General features: G+C 60.4%; 2 protein-coding genes across 2 annotated transcripts in view; one reads left to right on the top strand and one right to left on the bottom strand.

Annotated features, from left to right (window-relative positions):
* Foxn4 (forkhead box N4) overlaps positions 1-10,745 on the top strand; it is a 20,236-nt gene extending 9,491 nt beyond the window's left edge. The window contains exons 2-9 of the mRNA XM_015500270.2: positions 3,584-3,729; positions 5,247-5,371; positions 5,464-5,577; positions 5,816-5,946; positions 6,510-6,606; positions 7,241-7,448; positions 7,844-8,236; positions 9,053-10,745. Of these exons, the coding sequence (XP_015355756.2) occupies positions 3,584-3,729; positions 5,247-5,371; positions 5,464-5,577; positions 5,816-5,946; positions 6,510-6,606; positions 7,241-7,448; positions 7,844-8,236; positions 9,053-9,306 (1,468 nt within the window). The 3' untranslated portion in view covers positions 9,307-10,745. The remainder of the gene's footprint in view (positions 1-3,583; positions 3,730-5,246; positions 5,372-5,463; positions 5,578-5,815; positions 5,947-6,509; positions 6,607-7,240; positions 7,449-7,843; positions 8,237-9,052) is intronic.
* Positions 10,746-17,839: 7,094 nt separating this feature from the next.
* Acacb (acetyl-CoA carboxylase beta) overlaps positions 17,840-20,098 on the bottom strand; it is a 117,821-nt gene continuing 115,562 nt past the window's right edge. Inside the window, exons 52-53 of the mRNA XM_048784891.1 lie at positions 19,975-20,091; positions 17,840-19,233 (exon numbers count right to left, since the gene is read on the bottom strand). Coding sequence (XP_048640848.1) covers positions 19,107-19,233; positions 19,975-20,091 — 244 coding nt within the window. The 3' untranslated portion in view covers positions 17,840-19,106. The remainder of the gene's footprint in view (positions 19,234-19,974; positions 20,092-20,098) is intronic.

Genomic DNA, 20,098 nt, shown 5'->3' with positions numbered 1-20,098 from the left:
CCCTGGGGCTCAGAGGAAAGGGATGCCTGACAAGGTGACCTTGTTAAGGACCCCTGAGCAAGATGCTGAGAGGTGCAGAGGGGACAGGAAAGGTGTCCACTGGGAGGGAACAGAAGGTGTGGAGCCACAGAGGAAGGTACCCTTGCGCGCATTGCAGAAGGCAGAGTGGCACTGTCCTCTCCCAGGGCCCACAGTGCATCTGCAGACCCGGGGCAGCATCACACACTGCCCTGGGTTGGAGCACAGGGTCACCAGGGCTCGCTGGGGGCGCGGGGGCCCAGCTCCCTGGCTCGAGGTGTATGGGGATTGCCTGGGGGGTCGGGCTGCGCCCACTGCAGGCTCACGGACTCATCCCCGCAAGCCTGGCGCAGGGGCTCTGGGCAGCCCCTGTGTGGACACAGGGACTCGGGGTGGGCGACTGGGTGTGTGGGACAGAGATGGAGCTGTGAGAGACGGGGGTCCCGGAAGCCGTGTCAGAGAAGAGGGAAGAGGTTTACTCCCTTGCCGTTACCCCATTCTGCAGATGAGAAAACCGAGGCTCAGGAAGGTTCAGGATCCTGTCTGATGTCACTAATCAGGAAGGGTGAGGCCAGGACTCCATCACAGTGACAAAGACAGAGACGCGAGAGATGGACAACGAGCACGTGGGAGGGAGTCCGGACAGACGGAGGGGGCACCTGAGGGCCAGAGATGGGGGAGGAAGCAGAGGGGAGGAGTTTGGGCCTTTGAAGTTTGTCCTGCTCAGCTCCCCCCAGGTGGCCTCTGGCAGGCAGCGGGCCTCAGTGACCCAAGGGGAGCAGGGCCTGGTTTTCCACTCAGCCAGAAGCCGGAGAGACAGACCCAGGGAGGGCACAGGAGACTGGGGAGTCCCAGGCTTGTCCTTTCCTTTGGATTGCAAAAGCCCTGTCACTGTCTCGCAGAGGGGACCCCCACTCCGGAGGCTGGTGTAGGGTGTCTGTCTCTGTCCGTCCGTCTGTCTCTCTCTCACACACACATATCAGGCAATATCCCCGAGCTCTACACGATGACAGACCAAGTCCCCGAGACACTGCCCCCACCCACGTGCCAGTCCTGGGGGTGAGAAGCACTCGTGCCATCGCTAGGATCGTCACCCACACCCACTTCACATAGGAGAACTGAGGTGGGGACTGAGTGCCTCTCTGAGGGACGACAGCCGGGAGGCCAGAGTGGTTCCTGAGCCTGCAGGTCACTCTCTGAAGAAGACACTGGGAAGGAGTGAGGCTGGGCACTGTGGCCGTCCTTAGGGAGGGAACCGTGGGCCTTGGTGAGGGGCACTTGGAGCAGTGGGCGCCAATGTGCAGGGACAGTGGGGGCAGGGAATGGGGACAAGATGCCCATTTAGGCCATGGTGCATTTAGCCCTGCTCACCCCGGTCCCCACGATGCTCAGAGGCCTGGCTGAGAGGGGACCTGATGGGGACCCCCACGGTGGACCCTTACAGTGAGCTCTGCAGGAGCCTGGGCACGTGGAGATGGTATCTGGCTCCTCGTGGGACAGAGGGAGGAACAGACCCTCTGGGAAGCCCGAGGCGGTGGGGAGGGCTGGGGCCTGCACCCCTGGGAAGGGAGGGTGGGGCAGGAAGCCACACGTTGAGTGCACTGGCCAAGCCACCCTCCCAGGAGGGAGGCGTGAGGACCCCAGCCCATGCCCCAGGTCACGCTCCGGGGTGGCAAGGACTCTATCCCAGACATGTCCAGCCAAAGCCAGCACTTGGCCCCAGCCTTGGCCACACCCCTTCGAGGCTGTCCTCCCCCCAGAACATAGCTGGGAACCCCAAGGTGGAGATCCGGGGCTGAGCTGGGCCAGACCCCCCATTTCCACCAACCCCAGGAGATGCTGTTTGGCACAGCTCTGCCCTGGGACCCGGTCACCCTCTGCCTGCAGTGCCACAGGAACAACCCGGGGTCGGCACAGAAGGACCGGGTTCAAGCCCTGGCTGCCTTTCTTACCAGCCAATGGATTTTGCTCCGTCTGGCCTCAGTTTCCCCATCTGTAAAATAGCCCGGGCTTCTGCAGGGCCCCAGGATGCAGACAGACGTGAAGGTCCTGGCCACGCCCCCAGGGCAGGTTACATGGGGTCAGCCTGACTCAACCGGCCGAGCAGGCACCTAAGTGGCACCACAGTGGGTGAGACACAGGTGACGTGGGACTCAGGAGCAATCCTCCCCAGGTAGACGAGGTGCCATCAGGTGACATTAAGAGGGTGGCAGGCAGCTGAAGTCTGGGAACGCAAAGGGCTGGAGGTGAGACCACAGGTGGGCGAGGCAGGCTGCTGCTCCTGCCGGGGTCCCAGATGGCAGGGAAGAAAGTGAGGACATTCAGAGAGCATCACTCTCTCAGCCTCGCCCATGCTCAGCCTCGCCTGCTGCCTCCTCCAGGCTGAGCACTAAGTGACTCTAGTGGTCTCAGTTTCTCCTCATGTAGAATAGGGGGGCTTATAACCCCTGGTGTGCAGAACGTGCTCAATAAATAGCGATGGCGGCGGGGGCGGGTGTCTATATGACCCCAGGTTCCCTTGGGAACCTGATTAATATTCATCGTCAAATTAATGTTGGTATTAATATTAACAGCAGCCCAATAATGCTCATGCCACCCCTGCTGTGGGCCACACACTCAATCCTCATGGTATCCTATGAGACAGGAACAAGGATTCTCCACATTTCACAGATGACAAACGGGCTCAGAGAGGTTAAGCCAGTTTAAGGAAGTGGCACACACGGTGGCGTCTGGTCGAGACTGAGTGCCACCGTGTCACAGTACAGAAAAATGCCATCCTAACGCCTGGTGCTCAGTGAGCCATGTGGACAGGATTGTGGGGTCACCAGGGAGCCACATTCCCAGCTGGGGTGCCCGCCTGCTTCCTTCCGGGGAAAGCCAGGTTGAGGGGTGGCGGGCAGGTCCCAGCCCCACCAGGTCCTGTGGAGCCTGGAGCAAGTGACTCAGTGCTCCCACTTGGTGTCCCCATCTGTCACATGGGACCACAGCCTGAGTCTCCCTTGTCCAAAACATTTGGGACCAGAGTATTTCAGATTCTGGATTGTTTTTTTTTATTTTTGGAATGTGAGCCTCCACACGATGAGGTTCTTGGGGGGGGGACCCCAGTCACACACGGGTCACGGTGACCTTCCTCGATGCCATCAGCGCACCTGCCTTTGACCCCACCAGTGAACTGAGGGCTGGAGTTTTGCATCCGCGTGTCCCAAAGGTGCCACGCGGGACTCTGGACTCTCAGAATTCCAATTTGTGTCTTGGGGACACCCAGCTGGTCTTAATAATGACCCGCCCTGGGCGTCACAGAGTTTCACACCCAGGGAGGCAACCAAATTGGCCCACCGATGTCACTCCTCGGGGACTAGGTGCTGGCAGGGGGTCCAGCGGGCGGATGGAGCAGGGACAGCAATGTGGCTTCCAGACAGGGTCCCGGGCCAGGGTCCCATGCCAGCCCCAAGGAAGCACAGGCTGCACGGGAATGGCTTGGGGACGGGGGCTGAGGGGCCTCCAGAGGTGGCCCCAGGCACTGGCCACGGCTCCCCTCCCGCCCGAACTCCCCTCCTCCCCGCAGGCTCCTGCCTTCCGCCAATGACGAGGACCTCCCCGGGGACCTGCAGTCACTCTCGTGGCTCACGGCTGTGGACGTGCCTCGGCTGCAGCAGATGGCGAGTGGCCGCATGGACCTGGGTGGCCCCAGTGTGCCACATCCACACCCAGGTAGGCTCCAGGGGGGACAAGGCAAGGTGGCAGAGGGGAGGGGGCTCCCTGTCCCGCTGTGTGGCCACGGACAAGTCCGTCCGCCTCTCTGGGCTGAGTCCATCTCCCTCAGAGGGAAGATTCACCGTTTACCTGCCGAGTGCCAGGCCCAGGGTGAGCTGAGGTTCTCACCTGTCGCTCGCTCCCTGAATGACAGGTCCGTCCCACCTGTCGCTCGCTCCCTGAATGACAGGTCATCTTCCCAAACTAATGCAGCCGACAACCTATTTTTGCAAACACTAAAAATGGCTTTATGTTTCTGTGTCCAAAAACAAAGAAGACAGAGACCAGATGGCTGGCAGAGCCTAAAATATTTGCTGTCCAGTCCTTACAAGAACTTTGCCGCCCCAATGTTCTAGAAGATTCCAAGGGAATCCTGTCACACCATTAGGTACTCCATACGTGACAGCTAATGGCAATTACAGCAAATGAATCCAATGCTTTAAAGACACAATGGTCAAAAGCAGCTGCCACGGGACATTGAAAATACCCAGAGTGGCAGAGTCAGCATCTGGGATCCTTTCTTTCATGGAGGAAATTATTCTCGATTAAAACATGTACATCTGGGTCTGCAAGCTTTCTCTGTGAAGGGTCCAGAAATATGTCTATCAAATATCTCTATCAAAACTACTGGACTCTGCCATGTACCCCAAACCAGCCATGGATGGTATCTGAACGGACAGGTGGGGCCGTGTGTTAATAAAACTTTATTTACACACCAGCCTGTGGGCCGCATTTGGCCTGCTGATTAGGGTCCGTTTCCTAATCCTCATGTAGGGCCCCAGGGGACAATGGTGTGCTCTTGGGCAAGTGCTTTCCTCTCCGATCTGTTTCTTCACCTACAGTGACAATGTTCTAGAACAGCCCCCAGGGCTAGCTCCATCTTGGAAGTCAGCTGTGCTTGATTAGAGGTGGCTGCCCCAAGTCAGGCTGCTGCAGTGAGGATTGGAGATGGATTAGCAATGTCTGCCCCGGGGCCCAGCTCCAGGGTGGGGGGAGGATCTACCTGTGCTGTTCCTGAGCTAACCCTTGGCAGAAGAGCAGGGCTTGGCAAAGGGAGGAAAGGCAAGAAGATCTGGATCTCAACCTAGAGGTCCCGGGTGCCATGGGATGAACAAGAAATTGGTGTCCGAGTTTAAGGAGAGTATTAGAGCCTCCTCATCATTGTTATTTACTGTTGACTTACACTCACTGGTAAATATTATCTCATTTAACCCCCACAACAACTTTATAGGTAGTAACAGGTAACACCAGGGGCTCAAGTACAAATAGGGAAACTGAGGCTGGCCCAAGGTTACACAGCTGGCGGGAACCCCACTTTTCACCACTACGCCCCAGCAAAGTGATTTGCCAAGCATCTATCATGTGCCCGGTCCTGAGGGTGAGGGATGGCTCTGTCCTTGGGGACACCCAGGGACTGGGCCGTCCTGGCCACCATTCCTCCAGCACGGGGCTTTCTCTCTGCTTGCCTCCTACAGGAGCCTTGGCTGGGGCAGCCGATCTGCACGTGGGAGCCACCCCAGGCCCCCTGCTCCACGGTCCACCAGGCATGGCGCCCCGAGGCATGCTGGGCCTGGGCCCCCTGTCCAGCCACGGAGCCAGTGTAAGTGGCGAGTGTGGGTCGGCGAGTGCGAGGGCTGCCCCCGGGCTGCCCGGCCCACCTTGACCCTCTGTCTTCTCCTCTCCTGGCCCCAGCAGATGAGCCAGTTCCCCGTGGGGGGCCAGCCACCCTCTGGCCTGCAGGACCCCTCGCAGCTGTACTCACCGGGGACCCAGCCACAGTTCCCGCTCCCCCCGGGAGCCCAGCAGGTAGCCCTGGACCCAGAGGCAGAGGACCCTGCCTCCGGCCAGCCAGGGACCTCCCTGAGCCTCAGTTGACTCACCAGGCACGTGGGGATAACTGTCCCCACCACGACCGCGTGGCCCCTGGGAACTCCCGTGGGGGGAGACCCGTGGTTTCTGCGGTTACGAGCCCAGGGACGGGTGGGCGGGCCTCATGTGGACGCTGCACCTTCTCATCCCCCCCCTCTCTCTCTGCTGCGGGAAGTGCCTTCCTGTGGGCCTCTATGGCCCCCCGTTGGGGGCACGGCCCTCATACCCCCAGGCCCACATGGCAGTGCATGCACCGCAGGAGCAGCTGCACCCCAAGCACTACCCCAAGCCCATCTACTCCTACAGGTGAGGCCCGGGTGGCACCGGTGGAGAGGGATGAGGGCTGCCCTCGGGACATCTCAGACAGCCGGACACAGAGGCCCAGACTTCCAAGGGGGAGGTTTGGAGGATCAGGGACCCCCCATGTGGAATCTGTTCTCAGTAATGACCACAGATTGTCAGTCAAGCCCCGGGGTTGAGAACCCACGGACACTCCATCACTCCTAGGCTGTGTGACCTTGGGAAAGTAGCATTGCCTCTCTGAACCTAGGTGTCCTCAAATGCAGAAAGTTATCAGAATACTAGGTGTTGGTGAGGGCGGGGGGAGCACCTAGGTAAAGGGTGGAGGCCCACAGACATTAGTTATGGAGACAGGGAGGGTAAAGGTTGTCCAAGTTCCTTAGGTCAATACCAATGGCTAAACCCAGGGTCAAGGAGAAGGACATGGGGTGGCAAAGATACTGAGCCATGAAAAGGGCTAACACTGAGTGTGCAGGGGCTGGTCAAGCAGGGGAGGCTTCCTGGCGGAGGGGACCTGGGGCTGTTGGCCTGGGAGCCCTCATGCCCACCTTGCCCATGTCTTGGCCCAGCTGTCTGATCGCCATGGCCCTCAAGAACAGCAAGACGGGCAGCCTGCCGGTGAGCGAGATCTACAGCTTCATGAAGGAGCACTTCCCCTACTTCAAGGTGAGGGTTCCAGCCAGGGAAGGGGACAGGAGCCACCCCAGCCTCCCCCTGTCACCACCAAATCCAGGGCCAGCTCTAGATCAGACCGGGCCATGGTCTTGGGCCCCCTGGGTCTGTGTACCCGGCCGTGGGGACACATGCACACAGACCCACCCAGAAGCATTTTAAAAGGGAAGGGGGCATTTGAACTGGGCTCTGATGGATGAAGAGGAGTCCACCTACCTCTCAGGAAGGAGAGGGTAGAGGTGGAGGTCCCAGCCTCCATATTCAGCACGACTCCTTAAAACATAACGTGCAAAACACAGACCAGGCAAGAGCCTTCACCTCTGTGAACCTCAGTATCTTCATCTACTGACTAGCCATTGGCTACCACCGTTCATGATGGAGAGAAAGACAGGAAGCCACGGCAGCCCTGGGCTGTGGCCTCACGTCCTCTCTGTCAGCCGGGCTCCGCTGTGGCTCCCCCTTCCCCGGGGCAGGAGCTCTCCTCTCGCCTCCCCACCTGGATGCTGAGCATCGAGGGCTGTCCTGTTGCCTCGGCTGCTGCCACATCCCCAGGGGACCTGAGTCTGTGACCACCAGGGGAGGCAGGGGGCCACAGGGAGGTCCCCCGAGTGCCCACATCTCCCCGCAGACGGCTCCGGACGGTTGGAAGAACTCGGTGCGGCACAACCTGTCCCTGAACAAGTGTTTCGAGAAGGTGGAGAACAAGATGAGCGGCTCCTCCCGCAAGGGCTGCCTGTGGGCGCTGAACCTGGCCCGCATCGACAAGATGGAGGAGGAGATGTACAAGTGGAAGAGGAAAGACCTGGCCGCCATCCACCGGAGCATGGCCAACCCTGGTGAGCCCCGACGGCCCTGTCCTGGCCAGGAGTGGTCTTCGCAAACCTTTCAGCCTCCTGGCCTCACCCTCCCGGCCTCTCCCCCCAGTGCAGGGCGGTATGAGCTTTGAGTGCAGTCCTAGGGCAACAGGCCTGTGCTGAAAGGAGATGTCATTACTCGATGGCACCTCTCACTCCTCGGTGGCACTGCTCTGTTGTGAGTGTCATTACAGCTCCACAACCACCCTGTGTGTCGCAGGGGATGCCATCGCACAGATGAGGAGACAGAGGTTCAGAGAGTCCCAGAGACTGGCTAAGCCCCCTCAGCGGGTAGCACGGGGACCTGGCTCCAGGCCTGGGCTGGGGGCTGGTCCCTGCAGGGTGGGCTCGGAGTCATGGCTCCCTCCTGTTTGCAGAGGAGCTGGACAAGCTGATCTCGGACCGGCCGGAGAGCTGCCGGCGACCCGGCAAAGCAGGGGAGCCCGAGACCCCCGTGCTGACTCACGCTACCTCCGTGGCTGTGGCCCACAGCTGCCTGGCCATCTCCCAGCTCCCCCCGCAGCCCCTGATGACCCTGTCCCTGCAGGCCGTCCCCCTGCACCACCAGGTCCAGCCCCAGGCCCACCTGGCCCCCGACTCCCCGGCTCCGGCCCAGACCCCACCCTTGCACGCCCTGCCCGACCCCAGCCCCGGCCCCCTCCCGCAGCCCGCCATGGGCAGGACCCCCGTGGACTTCGTCAACATCAGCACCGACATGAACCCCGAGGTGGACGCCCTGGACCCCAGCATCATGGACTTTGCCCTGCAGGGTGAGGCCCGGGGAGTGGGGGGACGGTGGGGGCGGGGCTGGGGACAGCAGGACAAGGCGAGCCGGGCTGTGCTCTGGGTTGCCATGGCGACCACCCACTACCCGCACATGAAGCAGTTAGTGGGCACCTACTGTTTGGCAGGCCCTGGACCATGCACTTCACGGGCTTCACCCTGCGCCCCCTCTAGTGGCCCTCCCAGGTCACCGCCAGTTCCTGTCCCCATTCTGCCCCGTGAGGGAGCAAGGAGAAGTAAACTCACTGGCCCAAGCTCGTCCCGCGGCCAGGTCCGTCGGACCCCAGAACAACCGTCAGTAACTGCCCACCTTGCTGTGTCCACCCCAGGGCAGGTCACACTGACCACTGCCAGCCACGGGGTCCCCCCAATAAATGGGCTACGGATAAAGAAAGAGCAGACGGGGGACCGCAGGCTGCCGAGGCTCCTGTCCATCCAGATTCCCGGAGGCGGGCACCTGCCTGTGTGGCCGTGGGCTCAGACACCTGTGCCCTTGTCCTGGACAGCTGCACAGTTCTGCTGCTGAAGAAAAGGGGACACATGGTTTTATCTTCCTGGCTTTGACCATGGCCCCTTTACCCCTGGCCACAGCCTCAGAAGTCGGTTTTCTGGTCACCTCCATTTTACTCTGAGGCTCAGAGACAGAAGTGACTTTCCCAAAGACACACAGCAGGAAGAGGGTTTCCCAGCACGTGACCCTGCACACACGCCCAGCCTGGCCCCTTCCCTAAGACAGACAGGGACTGCAACTCGGGCCTGGGGGACGGGAAGCCAGCTCAGCCCTGCGCTTTTGTCTTTGGAAGGAAACCTGTGGGACGAGATGAAGGACGAGGGCTTCAGCCTGGACGCGCTGGGGGCTTTCGCCGACTCCCCGCTCGGCTGTGACCTGGGGGCCTCCGGCCTGACCCCTGTCTCTGGTGGCAACGACCAGTCCTTCCCTGACGTGCAGGTGACGGGTCTCTACACCGCGTACGCCACCCCGGACAGCGTGGCCTCGTCGACGGCCGCCTCCCAGTACCTGGGTGGCCCTGGGAACAAGCCCATAGCTCTGCTCTGAGCCGACGGACGGCCTCAGTGGCCCTCCAGCCCCCAGCAGCTGGCTTGGGCAGGGGACCGCGTGGACCGGGGTGTCCCAGAGACAGGCCCCTCGCCTCCCACGGGCCTCTCCAGAGCTTTCGACCAGGCTGCTGGCCGGTGGGGAAGCAGTTCCTGCCTGTCCCGCCCTCCGCTGGAAGTTCCTGGGGCCAAGGAGAGTGGACACGCAGCCTGGCCTCCCCTGCTCCTCCGGGGCCTGAACCCCAAGGCCTGGCCTTGTTGAACACCCTCCTGGTGAGGGCCCCTCGGTGACCGGCAGCCTGCTTTGGGACACACCAGTGCACCAGGGCCACACTCAGGCCTTCACCTGCTGTGGTCACAAGAAGGCCCAGCAGCTCAGAGCTTCAGCCTCAGCCTCAGCCTGGGGAGGCCGGAGGCCAGGAGGGGCCTGGGAGCTCAGAACGTCTCTGGGATGAAGCAGCCTGAACTCTGGGGGGGCTGCACCCACTTCCCCCCGAGCAGGCCAACGCTCCACAGAAAGCCTCCTGGGCCATGGGGCACTGGACCCTGAGTAGGTTTATTTATATTTATTGTGGCCTCCTCCACCTCAGCAAACCCAGCCCCAGGCCCATGAGACTCCTCCATCCCTCCCGGGTCCCGGCAACCCCAGCTCCTAAGTGACCAGAGAGTCACATCTAACTGGCTTGTCCTCCCTCAGCAGCCGCGGGCTTCTTTTCAGGACAAACAAGCACTTTTGATACTGTGAGGCATCCTGGTTTGAACAGTAGGGACACTAAGATTCTCACTGTCATGAACCTCTTCCTGTGGGCACCTAAGAGGAGAGGTGCCATGGTTTGGGGGCCTGGGGACTTGTTAGGACCAATGGAGCTGAGAATGGGCCGATGGAGCAGGGAGCTCTGTGCACGGGGCTAAGACCCCCGTTGGAGAGACAGACAGCTGTCCCCAGGGGGAAGTGTGGCCCGGGCTGCCAGTGCCACCGAGAGCACAGATCGTCACCTGCTTGCCCAGTTCTTTGTCCCCGGGGGCATTTCTTTTCCTCATTGTCAATGACTGATTCTCCACGTGGCAGGCTCTGAGGGCAGCAGGGTTAGCAGGGGTTTGGGGACAGCTCTGCCAACTGCGACCAAAAACGCGGCAGTGGCAGGGACCCCCCCCCACCCTCGGTGTTTAGATGCCACATCCCGGAGCTCCCAAGTCCTAGGGCCAGAACGTTCTGACTTGCCCCCAGTCAGCCAGCCGTCCCGGGGTTTGCCAGTCACTCCTGTCTTAAGGGCCGCTGTAAATCCTCTCTAGTTCTGGAACTTTCTGCCAAGCCACGCCAGCGTGAGGCAGCCCAGTGCCGCCCCCCTGACTGGCCCACTCAGCGGCTGCGGGTGTCCCTAAGTTGAGATGTTTAAACTGTCACTGATGAAGGCCCAGGGCGGGGGCAGCGCGGGGACTCTGTAGCGATGGTGTCGAGGACCTGTCTTCTGTCAATAAAGGCTGAACGGCAGCTCTGTGGCTCTGGGGGAGGAGGACGGGGACAAGCCGTACCCGGGAGGTGTGGTCACCCCCCTCAGCGCAGCCTGCGTTCCCCGCCCCCTCCCTGCCCTCGACACGGATCGTGGACGCCAATCCCCAAAGCAGAGGTTCAGGCGTTCAGATGTGGTGGGTGGGAATGAGGGTGATCCTGTTGGTGGACAGCAGGGGACAGAGCTCAGCCGCGCTCTCCCAGCTGCCCCCTGAGCGTGCGCCTGGGTTGGGGCAGATGTGCCAGGGGAAGCAGACGGCAGCCCAGCTGGGTAGGTGGCCCTGTGCTGGGCCGGCACAGTGAGCTCGTCCACTCTTGGTGCCCCTGGGGGGACTGATCAGCTACGGCACCCACTCTGGAGATGACCACCGAGGCTCAAAGGAGCCCACCCAGTGACTTTCCACCCGAGATGACAGCCAGGGCTGCCCTGATTCAGACCCACCCAGGAGGTGGCCTGTGGCCGCACTGGGGCAAGATTCCTCCCCCAGGCAGGTGACGATTCTCAAGTAGGGAAGCCCAGGGGACCATGGGCCATGGGCAGAGTTGAGAAGCACTGGACAGGGCACCACTGCAGTGGACACGGGGCAGGTGGCAGGGAGCGGGCACCTGCGGTGGCCCTGGGCTATGTGAAGTCCAACACCTGAACTCCAACCCAACAGGAGATCCCAGCCCCAGCAGCTGGTTAAGGTGGGGACCGAGTGACCAGGCCATTTTGGTCACAGCTAGTGAGTGTCACCCCAGGGGCTCTGCAGGGGCTGAGGGCAGGCGTGCGCCTCCACTCCTGGGTGCTAGGCCCGGGGGACAGCGCCTGAGCCCTGGGGCACCTGTGGAAGCCGGGAGGAGCCCAGCTGCAGTCTGGCCTCAGTTTCTCCCTGCGGGTGGGGGTGGGGGTCGGAGGCCGAGGCTGGTTTGAGTCCAGGCAAGAATGTCCAGGTCACAGGGCGCAGGCTCTGTGCGGGGCCATGATGACACCGGCACCAGGAGGAGGCACGGAGGAGAGGACAGGGCTCAGCTGAGCAAGGTTCTGAGGAGCTGGTGGGGAACCTAGAAGCACGCGGGGTCCCAGGGCCACGGCTCCGCCGCCCTGTCCATAACCAGGTCCGCGCCAGCAGCCGGACAGCAGCAGCCACGGGGACGGGCTCAGGCACAGTGGGTCCCATCTGCCCCTCCTCCTGCCACAGGGTAAAGTGCTGCTGTCCTGTGACAGGCAGGTACTGTCCCCTCCACCAGCACCGACCACATCCTAAGCCCTGTGACCTGCACATGTCACGTGACGTGGTCAGGGTCACCAAGGGTACAGATGGGACCCCTGTCCTCCTCAGCTGGCCTCACGTAGGGAGATGGCCCTGGATCCTCCAGCTGGGCTCAAGAGGGAGGCAAGAGTCAAGGCTGGATGTGACGCGCTGCCCTGTGGCCTCTGCGACCGGAAGAGGGCAGGAAGGCCACCGTGCCCTGGAGCCCAGACACAGGCCCTCCCGGCACCCCGACAAGCCCCTTCCCGGGACCACACTGGCTGTCCAGTGTGGGCCTCAAACGGCAGCCGGGGGAGCTTGTCGGAGATGGGAGGTAACACCAGGCTGGACGTGCGGATGGGACTTCCTCTGGTGAGGACGGCGGTGACCACTTCCTGCCTCTGGAGTCTCAGCCCTCCAAGGTCAGGGGCAGCAGGACAAGACCAGCAAGTGCTGATCCACGGGCAGCTTCAGTGGCAGCCTAAGGCATGGGGGCCAGGCCTTGCGCCCTTTGCCCAGGGCCACCTTGTTCCCGGGCCACCTTGTCCCCAGAGCTATGCTCAGCCCAGGAGAACCTGCCACCTCAGTACAGCCTCCCCAGCTGCCGTGGGATGGGACGACTCTAGCTGGAGAAGGGGGACAGCTCACCTTGGGACCTGCTTCCTCCCTGCGGATGCTTAGCCCCGAGGAGCCTCTGGACTCTCTGCCGGGCACGACGCCACCCACATGGACAGCACCTCTGGCTAAGGAAGGAACCCGGGTCCAAGACGCTGGTCAGCAGCCGCTCCTGGGGCCCTTCTCCTTGTGGGGTAAGAAGATCTTGCCGTCTGGGTTCCTGCCTGGGCTGAGGTAGGGCCAGCCTCTGCCCCCCCCCCCCAGCCTGCCTCTCCCCCCAGCTCCCCAGTAGCTGGGATTACAGGTGCCACCCTGTGCCAGGTGATTTGAGGGTTCATTTTTGTGTGTCGGGGGTACCAGGGACTGAACTCAGGGGCACTCGGCCACCAAGCCACACCCCCAGCCCTATTTGGTATTTTATTTAGAGACAGGGTCTCCCTGAGTTGCTTAGCACATTGCTTTTGCTGAGGCCGCCTCTGAACCCGCGATCCTCCTGTCTCAGCCTCCTGAGCCGCTGGGATGACAGGCATAGGCCACTGCGCCGTCTGATTTGGGTTTTTAACATTCCTAAATGTGGGATGGAGGAAAGGGTGAAGAGATGCCACAGCAAAGGGCCCGAGGCTCACTGGGCGGCTTGGTAACCGAGACAGGCAGCCCAAGGCCAGGAGAGTCCAGAACGTTCCTCCTCCTGGGGCTGAGGGCCCCGGGCCCTGGCACCAGCTGCGAGGTGAGCTATGAGGTGACACCGAGGGCGGACGGGGAAGGCGGTGCACAGCCCGCGGGTCCCTCCTCGGGGTGATGAGCCTGGCCGCCCTTTCTCTACATCTGGCGTCCTCTGTTGCGCTTGGAAGGCGACAGGCAGAACCTGGGGCGGGAGGGGAGGAGGGAGGCGGAGGGATCCAGGGCCTCGGGTGGCCCGGTCAGGGGAAAAGGTCCTAGACATCTGAATTAAAAGGACTTGGCAGCTCCACGCCTCGCAGGGGCTGCGATCAAACAAAGGAACCCCCACAAAGCACCTCAGAAAACAGGCAGCTGGGAGGAGGGAGGAGTCGGAGCCTTGTGCGTTGCCCGGGGAATGTGAAAGGTGGAAGTCAGGGTGGTGCTGCCGCAGAGAAGGACACGCCCCACAGCCAGATGACCCAGCCTTCCTCACGACAGCCAACGTGCAGACGCAACCCGTGTCTGTCAGCAGATGACAGGATGAATGCAGCGGTACCTACACACCGTGGAATATTACTCATCCCTGAAGAGGAAGGAAATCCGGACACATGCTGCAACATGAAAGGACCTTAAGGACACAGTCACAAAAAGACAGATGCTGTAGGGTTCCAGTTATAGCGAGTAGCTAGAGCTGTCGAATTCCGAATTCAAAGAGACGGGAAGCAGAGCGGCAGGTGCCGGGGCGGGAGGGACGGGGGAGGAGTTGTCCTTTAAGGGATCTGGGCTTTCAGCTTTGCGTGGATCTCAGGGGGAGATGAAGGCACTTGCTGCTCCTGAACTGTACAATTAAAAATGGTGAAGAGGGGCGCCCGCCTGCAGTCCTGGTAGTCAGGGACCCCCACAGAAAGCAGGGCCTCTGAGGAGTAAGGGACAAACCCCCTCAGGGGACAGAGAGCAGACAGCCAGCACTCAGTCTTATGGGGTGAGCAGCCACACCAGAAAATCCGGAGCCGAGAGAGCAGTCTTCAAGGTGGTGGGAGGGAGCCCAGGAGGGGGCAGCCGGGAGCCCAGCACAGCTTCGGATTCTGTGTGGTCAGCGGGATGCCAGCTGGGACCCCCAGTGGGGTCGCCACTGTTCTGCTAAACACAAGGTCAGAGACTTTCCCGGATGATAGGGCCGATGCCAGGAGGCAGGTGGCAAATGCTTATGAGGTCACCTAAGCCAGCCACGGTGACATTCACCTTATTAGCATAACCAATGCACAGCCGACCACTCGGGGCATGAAGACAGGTGACAAAGAGCACAGGCACAACCCAGGCCCTGCCTCTGCACGGGATGACATCAAGGGACTGAGTTCCTGCCAAGCCCAGAGATGCCCTTAAAGCCGCCCCGCTTTGTCGCTGGCTGCTGTCAGCCGGGGCTCTCTGGGCCCTTGTGCCGTCTCCCCTCTGGCTTGAGCAGAAGTCCCCAGGAAGCCATTGTGCCTAAGTTCCTTCCAGATCTGGGCTCATCCCTACAGCTCTGCCCCCGGAGCCTGAGTTTGGGTAACAGTCTCAGCTACTCCGGAGGCTGAGGCAGGAGGACCGCCTGAGCCCAGGAGTTTGAAGCCATCCTGGGCAACACAGCCAGACCCCCTGACACAAACCCAGACCCAAAGGTTAAGAGGGTAAATTCTGTTATGTATATCTTAGCACAAGAAAAAATCAATTAAAAAGGGACTTGTAGACTCTTTGCCTGCATCTCCTACACACTATTCTGCTGGAAGCTACCTGCCACGGGTCAGATGTCACAGGATGTAGAATGTCACCAGAAGCTGACTTTGACCTCATGTTCCAGCAGAGGCCCTCTCAGTCAGTGGTGGACTGCTGTCCTCGGTTGGGTGACCAGAGGGATGTGGAGATCCCTAGGAACACATTCACCCACAAATCCACGCTTCACAAACACTGCACAGGAGTGGGAGAACAGGGCTGTGGGACCCCAAAGGGGGGTCCCGACTCACTGGAGAGGTGGTCAGAGAAGGCTGTATATTGGAGTGGGGTTTTGAGGGATGCGTAGGAGTCCTCCAGGCAAAGTCAAGAGGGAAGGCGTTTCCCGCAGGAGAGTCACGCTTCCTTGGAGGTGATCTGACAGTTCCAAACGCCAAGAAGATGAAACATTAGAAGCAACTCTGACCCCCAGCCACCAGCTCAGGCTACCGTAGCCAGACTGTCCAGGTTGGCCGACCCCAAGCCTCGTGTCCCTCAGTGTTTAGAGCAGCCTGGCTTGGGGCGTAGCTGCATGGACAGTGCCCACCAGGGTGGGTTAGTGAAGGCCTTCCTATGTACAGTGGTCACTAGGGAGGCTTTCTGTGGCCTGTGCCTGGTTCCCTTCCTGCCACAGTGGCCTTGGAAGATTGCCCTGGGCATCTCCAGATGTAACACAGTCTGACTACTGTGACCCCGAGGGTCTCCTAATAGTTAACCACTTGCAATGCCTACCTGTTGGGAGCCCTGGATGTCAGTCCCCAAGGGCTGGCGAGGAGGGCTCGGCTGGTGCCTCTGCCCCTGACGGCGCTTGGCACACAGCACGTGCTCAATAAAATAGCAGATGAAAACGAAGCCTCCCGAGGCCCCGATTCCCTCCCGAGGCACAGCCAGCTGCCTCCCCCGGACACTGTTCTGATTTTGGGGGGACAGCCAGTTCTCCATAGCCAGGAGTGTGGTTGTCCCAGGACACTGAAGTCCCTTAAGATATGTGGCAGAGTGTTTGCACAGAACCTTGGCACTTCCTCCTGTACCCCGTAAGACCGCTCCAGGTCATTCCCCATCGCTCACACGGTGTGAATGCTGTGCGAACTGTCATGTCGTGTGGGGGAAGTGACAAGATTAAAAACTCAGAAAAAAAATATCAGAGCCAGGAGGTTCTGTGCAACTACTCTGCCGTGCACGTTAAGGGACTGGGGACCTGGGACAACTGTGCTCCTGGCTACAGGAAAGCTCTGGAAACAAACAACCAACAAAACTGTTTTGAAACATAAAATGACTCTGGAGAAGTGTGCTCCTCCTGCAATCCACTCTGAAATGTGGCAAGATCATAGATGGAGGCACAGGTAAAAGGAGAGACGGAAGGTGGACAGGGAGGCAGGACGGTAAGTCCTGCCATGGGGTGGAGAGGTGGCTTGGGCCGGTGGCCGGGGGTGGGTGTTTGCTTCCAATACCTCAACCTCTGGTGTTTGGAAAACTTCAAAATACAAGTTAGGGAGAAAGTGACCCTGGGGCCCAGAACTCTGGAGGGGAGGCAGAGCATAAGGATGTGAGCCTCGTTTGGACCTTAGGGGCCTCTGTCCATGCGGGGGGATCTGGTCCTGTCCCCTGCCCCTGTGACTGACTTGCCAAGTCCCCTGGGGGGAGGAGAGCCAGCCTTGTCAAGGAAGGTGAGCCACCACCAATGGTCTAGCCTCCGGCAGGATCGGCCCACAGGCAGCCCCTGGAGTCTGTCTGACTCAAGCTGAGCTAAGTAGCCCATGTGTAGTCCCCAAGGCACAAAATACAACCAGAGCCTCCCCTGCCCGTCACAGCGGGGGCTGCATGGTAGCTTGTTCTCAGCTCCCTACCTGTGGGGTTTACTGATGTAACACCTCTATGGTGCTGGTGTGGGTGGGCTTTAACTGCTGCTTCTGGGTCAAGTGAGCCACGTCTAGGGATAAGAATGTAGCGCTCACTCAAACTAATGTGAGCATAAAAAGAAAAAAAAAAAAAGCATCGTTTCCTGGGACTTCAGGTATGGCTTGATCCAGGCATCCACAGGACTGGGCCTCTCCATTTCTGGTACCACCTCCTTCTACACTGGCAGGTTCTCTCCACCTGTGCTGTCAGTCACTCCCAAAGCATTCTAATTGGCTCTGCTGGGGATATACACCTGGGGTATGACCCACCCCAGTGAGGTGGAAATGCCTAGAAAAAAAATATGCTGGGCAGAATAAAAGTGACCATTGTTCTGTGTTTTAGAGACAAAATTGAATAGTCCCTGTATATCGATAAAGTGCAGTGGGGGAGGGGGAATGCTTCTGCCATTTGGACCTGTGCCAATTCCCAAGGGTGGCTCAAGCCACACCAGACCACCAAGAGCCTCTGTCAGAAAGGAGGGGGCTGGGCTCTGAAGTCAAACAGACTGTCCTGTGTGCCCATGGACAGGTGCCTCCACCTCTCTGAGCCTTGCTTTCCTCATCTGCAAAGTAGGGCTGGACAGCAGTGCTGGGCGACGGAGGTGAACAGGGACCCAGCCATCGTTCTTCCAGAGAAGCCTCCTTTGGGCCTTGTGGATGGATGTGGCTCCCTATAATTTGGTTAAACAAAGCCTTTCAGGGCTTAAAGACAGGGAAGATGGCGAGGACCACAGTCTGGCCCTCGGCTTCCCGCCCTCGTCCCCAGCTGCTCCTGAGCCGGGAGCTCCCTCCAGGTCTCAGGTGCTGAGGACCAGGGGCTCCGGCAGGCAGCCTGCCTTTTCTGGGCTACATAGTAAGTCAAGGCCAAAGTGCTTCCTTCAAAAAATAGTTTATTGTGCGCGTTTCCACGGAGCTGGGGGGCAGCACTGGCCTGTCTGTCCTCCACAACCGAGAGGCCTGCAGCTCCCAGAGCAGCATCAAAGCCCGGGCCCAGCCTCTGGGTGCAACAACAGGTAATCCAACAGCTTTCTCCTGTCCCTCGATGCCACACCACCTTCATCTGCCAGGGTTGGCATTGCTGATGGCCAGACTTTTTTTTTTTTAACTCAGGTTCCTGCATCTCGGCCCGAGGCCTCCACAGCGCCCCGCGGTCTGCCACCAGCCAGGTGAAATGTCCAGTGTCCTGGAGGAACCACCGCCCAGCACAGGGGCTGGGGGGACCGGCTCCCTCCCTCTCACAGGCCCGAACGGGAGGGGCCGGCAGGTGCAGTCTGGAGGGCCAGGGGCTGGGGACACTGTCACCGAGTTCTTACTGAGCAGATTGGCAGGGTTTCATTGTCTAGTCCTCAGCTGCCCACGGCTCTGCCCTCAGTGCTGGAAGCCACCGTGGACACAGAAGTAGCAGGTGAAGAGGGGACAGTGTCCCCAGGGGCCTCAAGGGGGAGGTGGCGGTGACCTTGGCCATGACGCTCGCTCATGAGCAAGCTGGGCCGTGAGCCTGGGGAGGGCTCCCCTGCATCTGTGTCCCCAGGTCAGGCCTGAGGTGTGCCCGGGGGCAGGTCCAGCAGGGTCCCTCTTCTCCTCCGAGAGAGGGCCGGGCAGAGCCCTGTAACCCTCTGAAGGCCTGCAGCCCGGGACATTTCTGCTCATTTTGCTTCGTCTCTTTGAAGAAGCGACTGTCCGCTGATGAGGGCCAACAATCCTAGCGGCTCACTAGGGCCTTGGGAATTAAGTGCCATTTCATCATCTGAATAATTAAAAAAAAAAAACAAAACCTCACCCCGTTTCCCAGGGGGCCGGGCGCATCTGCACACCCCTCAGTACAAAAATGGGCTTCTCTGGTCTTGTCCCTAGGGTCCCCTACCTGGCTGTTTATTCTGCTGAAACAGGTCACGTTTATGTCAAGTGCTGGTCTCAGAGTAAAAAAAAAAAAAAGGATCCCATGATCTGACAGGAAAGGAGGCGAAGAGCCCGCCGCACAGGCCCGGAGCCTCCCCTGGGCAGGAGTGGGCCGAGGCCAGCTGCCCTGGCTGGGCACACGTCCGCCGGACGCTGCGTTTCTCTAACGCAGCAGGTGCTGATGTCCTGGCCGGGCCTGTGGCCGGTCGCCTGGGTTCACCCGCCCCTGGTCCTGAAGTGCTCAGGTGGACGCCGGGCTCTCAGCAGACGACAGCAGCTGGGCCACCTGGGCCCGCTCGGCCGGGCTGATGTGCTGGCTCAAGTACACGATGCTGTCCATGGCCACGTCGGGGTTCCCCTGGACCAGCCTGCAGGGGAGCAAAGGGCTGGGTCACTCCTGCCGCTTAGTCCAGGGCCCTCGATGACAGAGACCTTGGCCATGTCCTCTTCCTGGGCAGGAACCTGATTCCCTTCCTTGTGTGTCAGGACACCTCAAGGGTAGCACGGTCCTCTCTGGTCACTGGCCGGCTGATGGACTCTCTTTGTTTATCTTTCCTTTTGGTGCTGGGGGTTGAACCCAGGGGTGCTCTAGTGAGTCACATCCCCGGCTCTTTTTGGTTTTTGAGACACTGTCATTAGGGCCTTGCTGAGTTGTTGGGGCTGGCCTCCAACTTGTGATCCTCCCACCTCAGCCTCCCTGATCTCTGGGATTACAGGTGTGATGCACCTGAGGCGAGTACCCAGCTTCATACCCTAAATGGGGTCCTGCTGCCCTACTGATGAGAGTCCTCTGGAAAGGCTGCCAGTGGGACGGGAGCCCAAGCTCCAGGTCTAGAGGGACCCCAACCAGGTTCTGGGTGTGACGTGGGACAAGTCACCCTCCAGATTCCAGCAGGAATCACAACAGAAGGCATCGTGGCATCTTTGTGGCCTCCCAGGTCTCTGGGCCTCCCCCTGGCCTGGTGCTGGGAGAGGGCACGCTGGGCAGTGTGGTCCCCTGGCGGAGTGGGGCCGTCGGGCCTGGCACTTCACTACCAAAGACAGTGCGGGTTCGGGCGCCCTGGAGCCGGGCAGCTGGAGAACAGGCCGGGCGGGGACGGGACACTCACCCGCGGATGGTCTTGAGGGCGGAGTCGCGCCGCAGGTACCTGATGTTCTCGTGGATGGCGGAGCGCAGCCCCTCCCCCGCCTGCCAGTGCTGCTCCAGCCACTGGACCCACGCCTGGCTTGTTG

Source organism: Marmota marmota, unplaced genomic scaffold (assembly GCF_001458135.2).
Source record: "Marmota marmota marmota unplaced genomic scaffold, marMar, whole genome shotgun sequence".
Lineage (NCBI taxonomy): Eukaryota > Metazoa > Chordata > Mammalia > Rodentia > Sciuridae > Marmota > Marmota marmota.
This window is presented reverse-complemented; position numbering and strand designations above follow the sequence as displayed.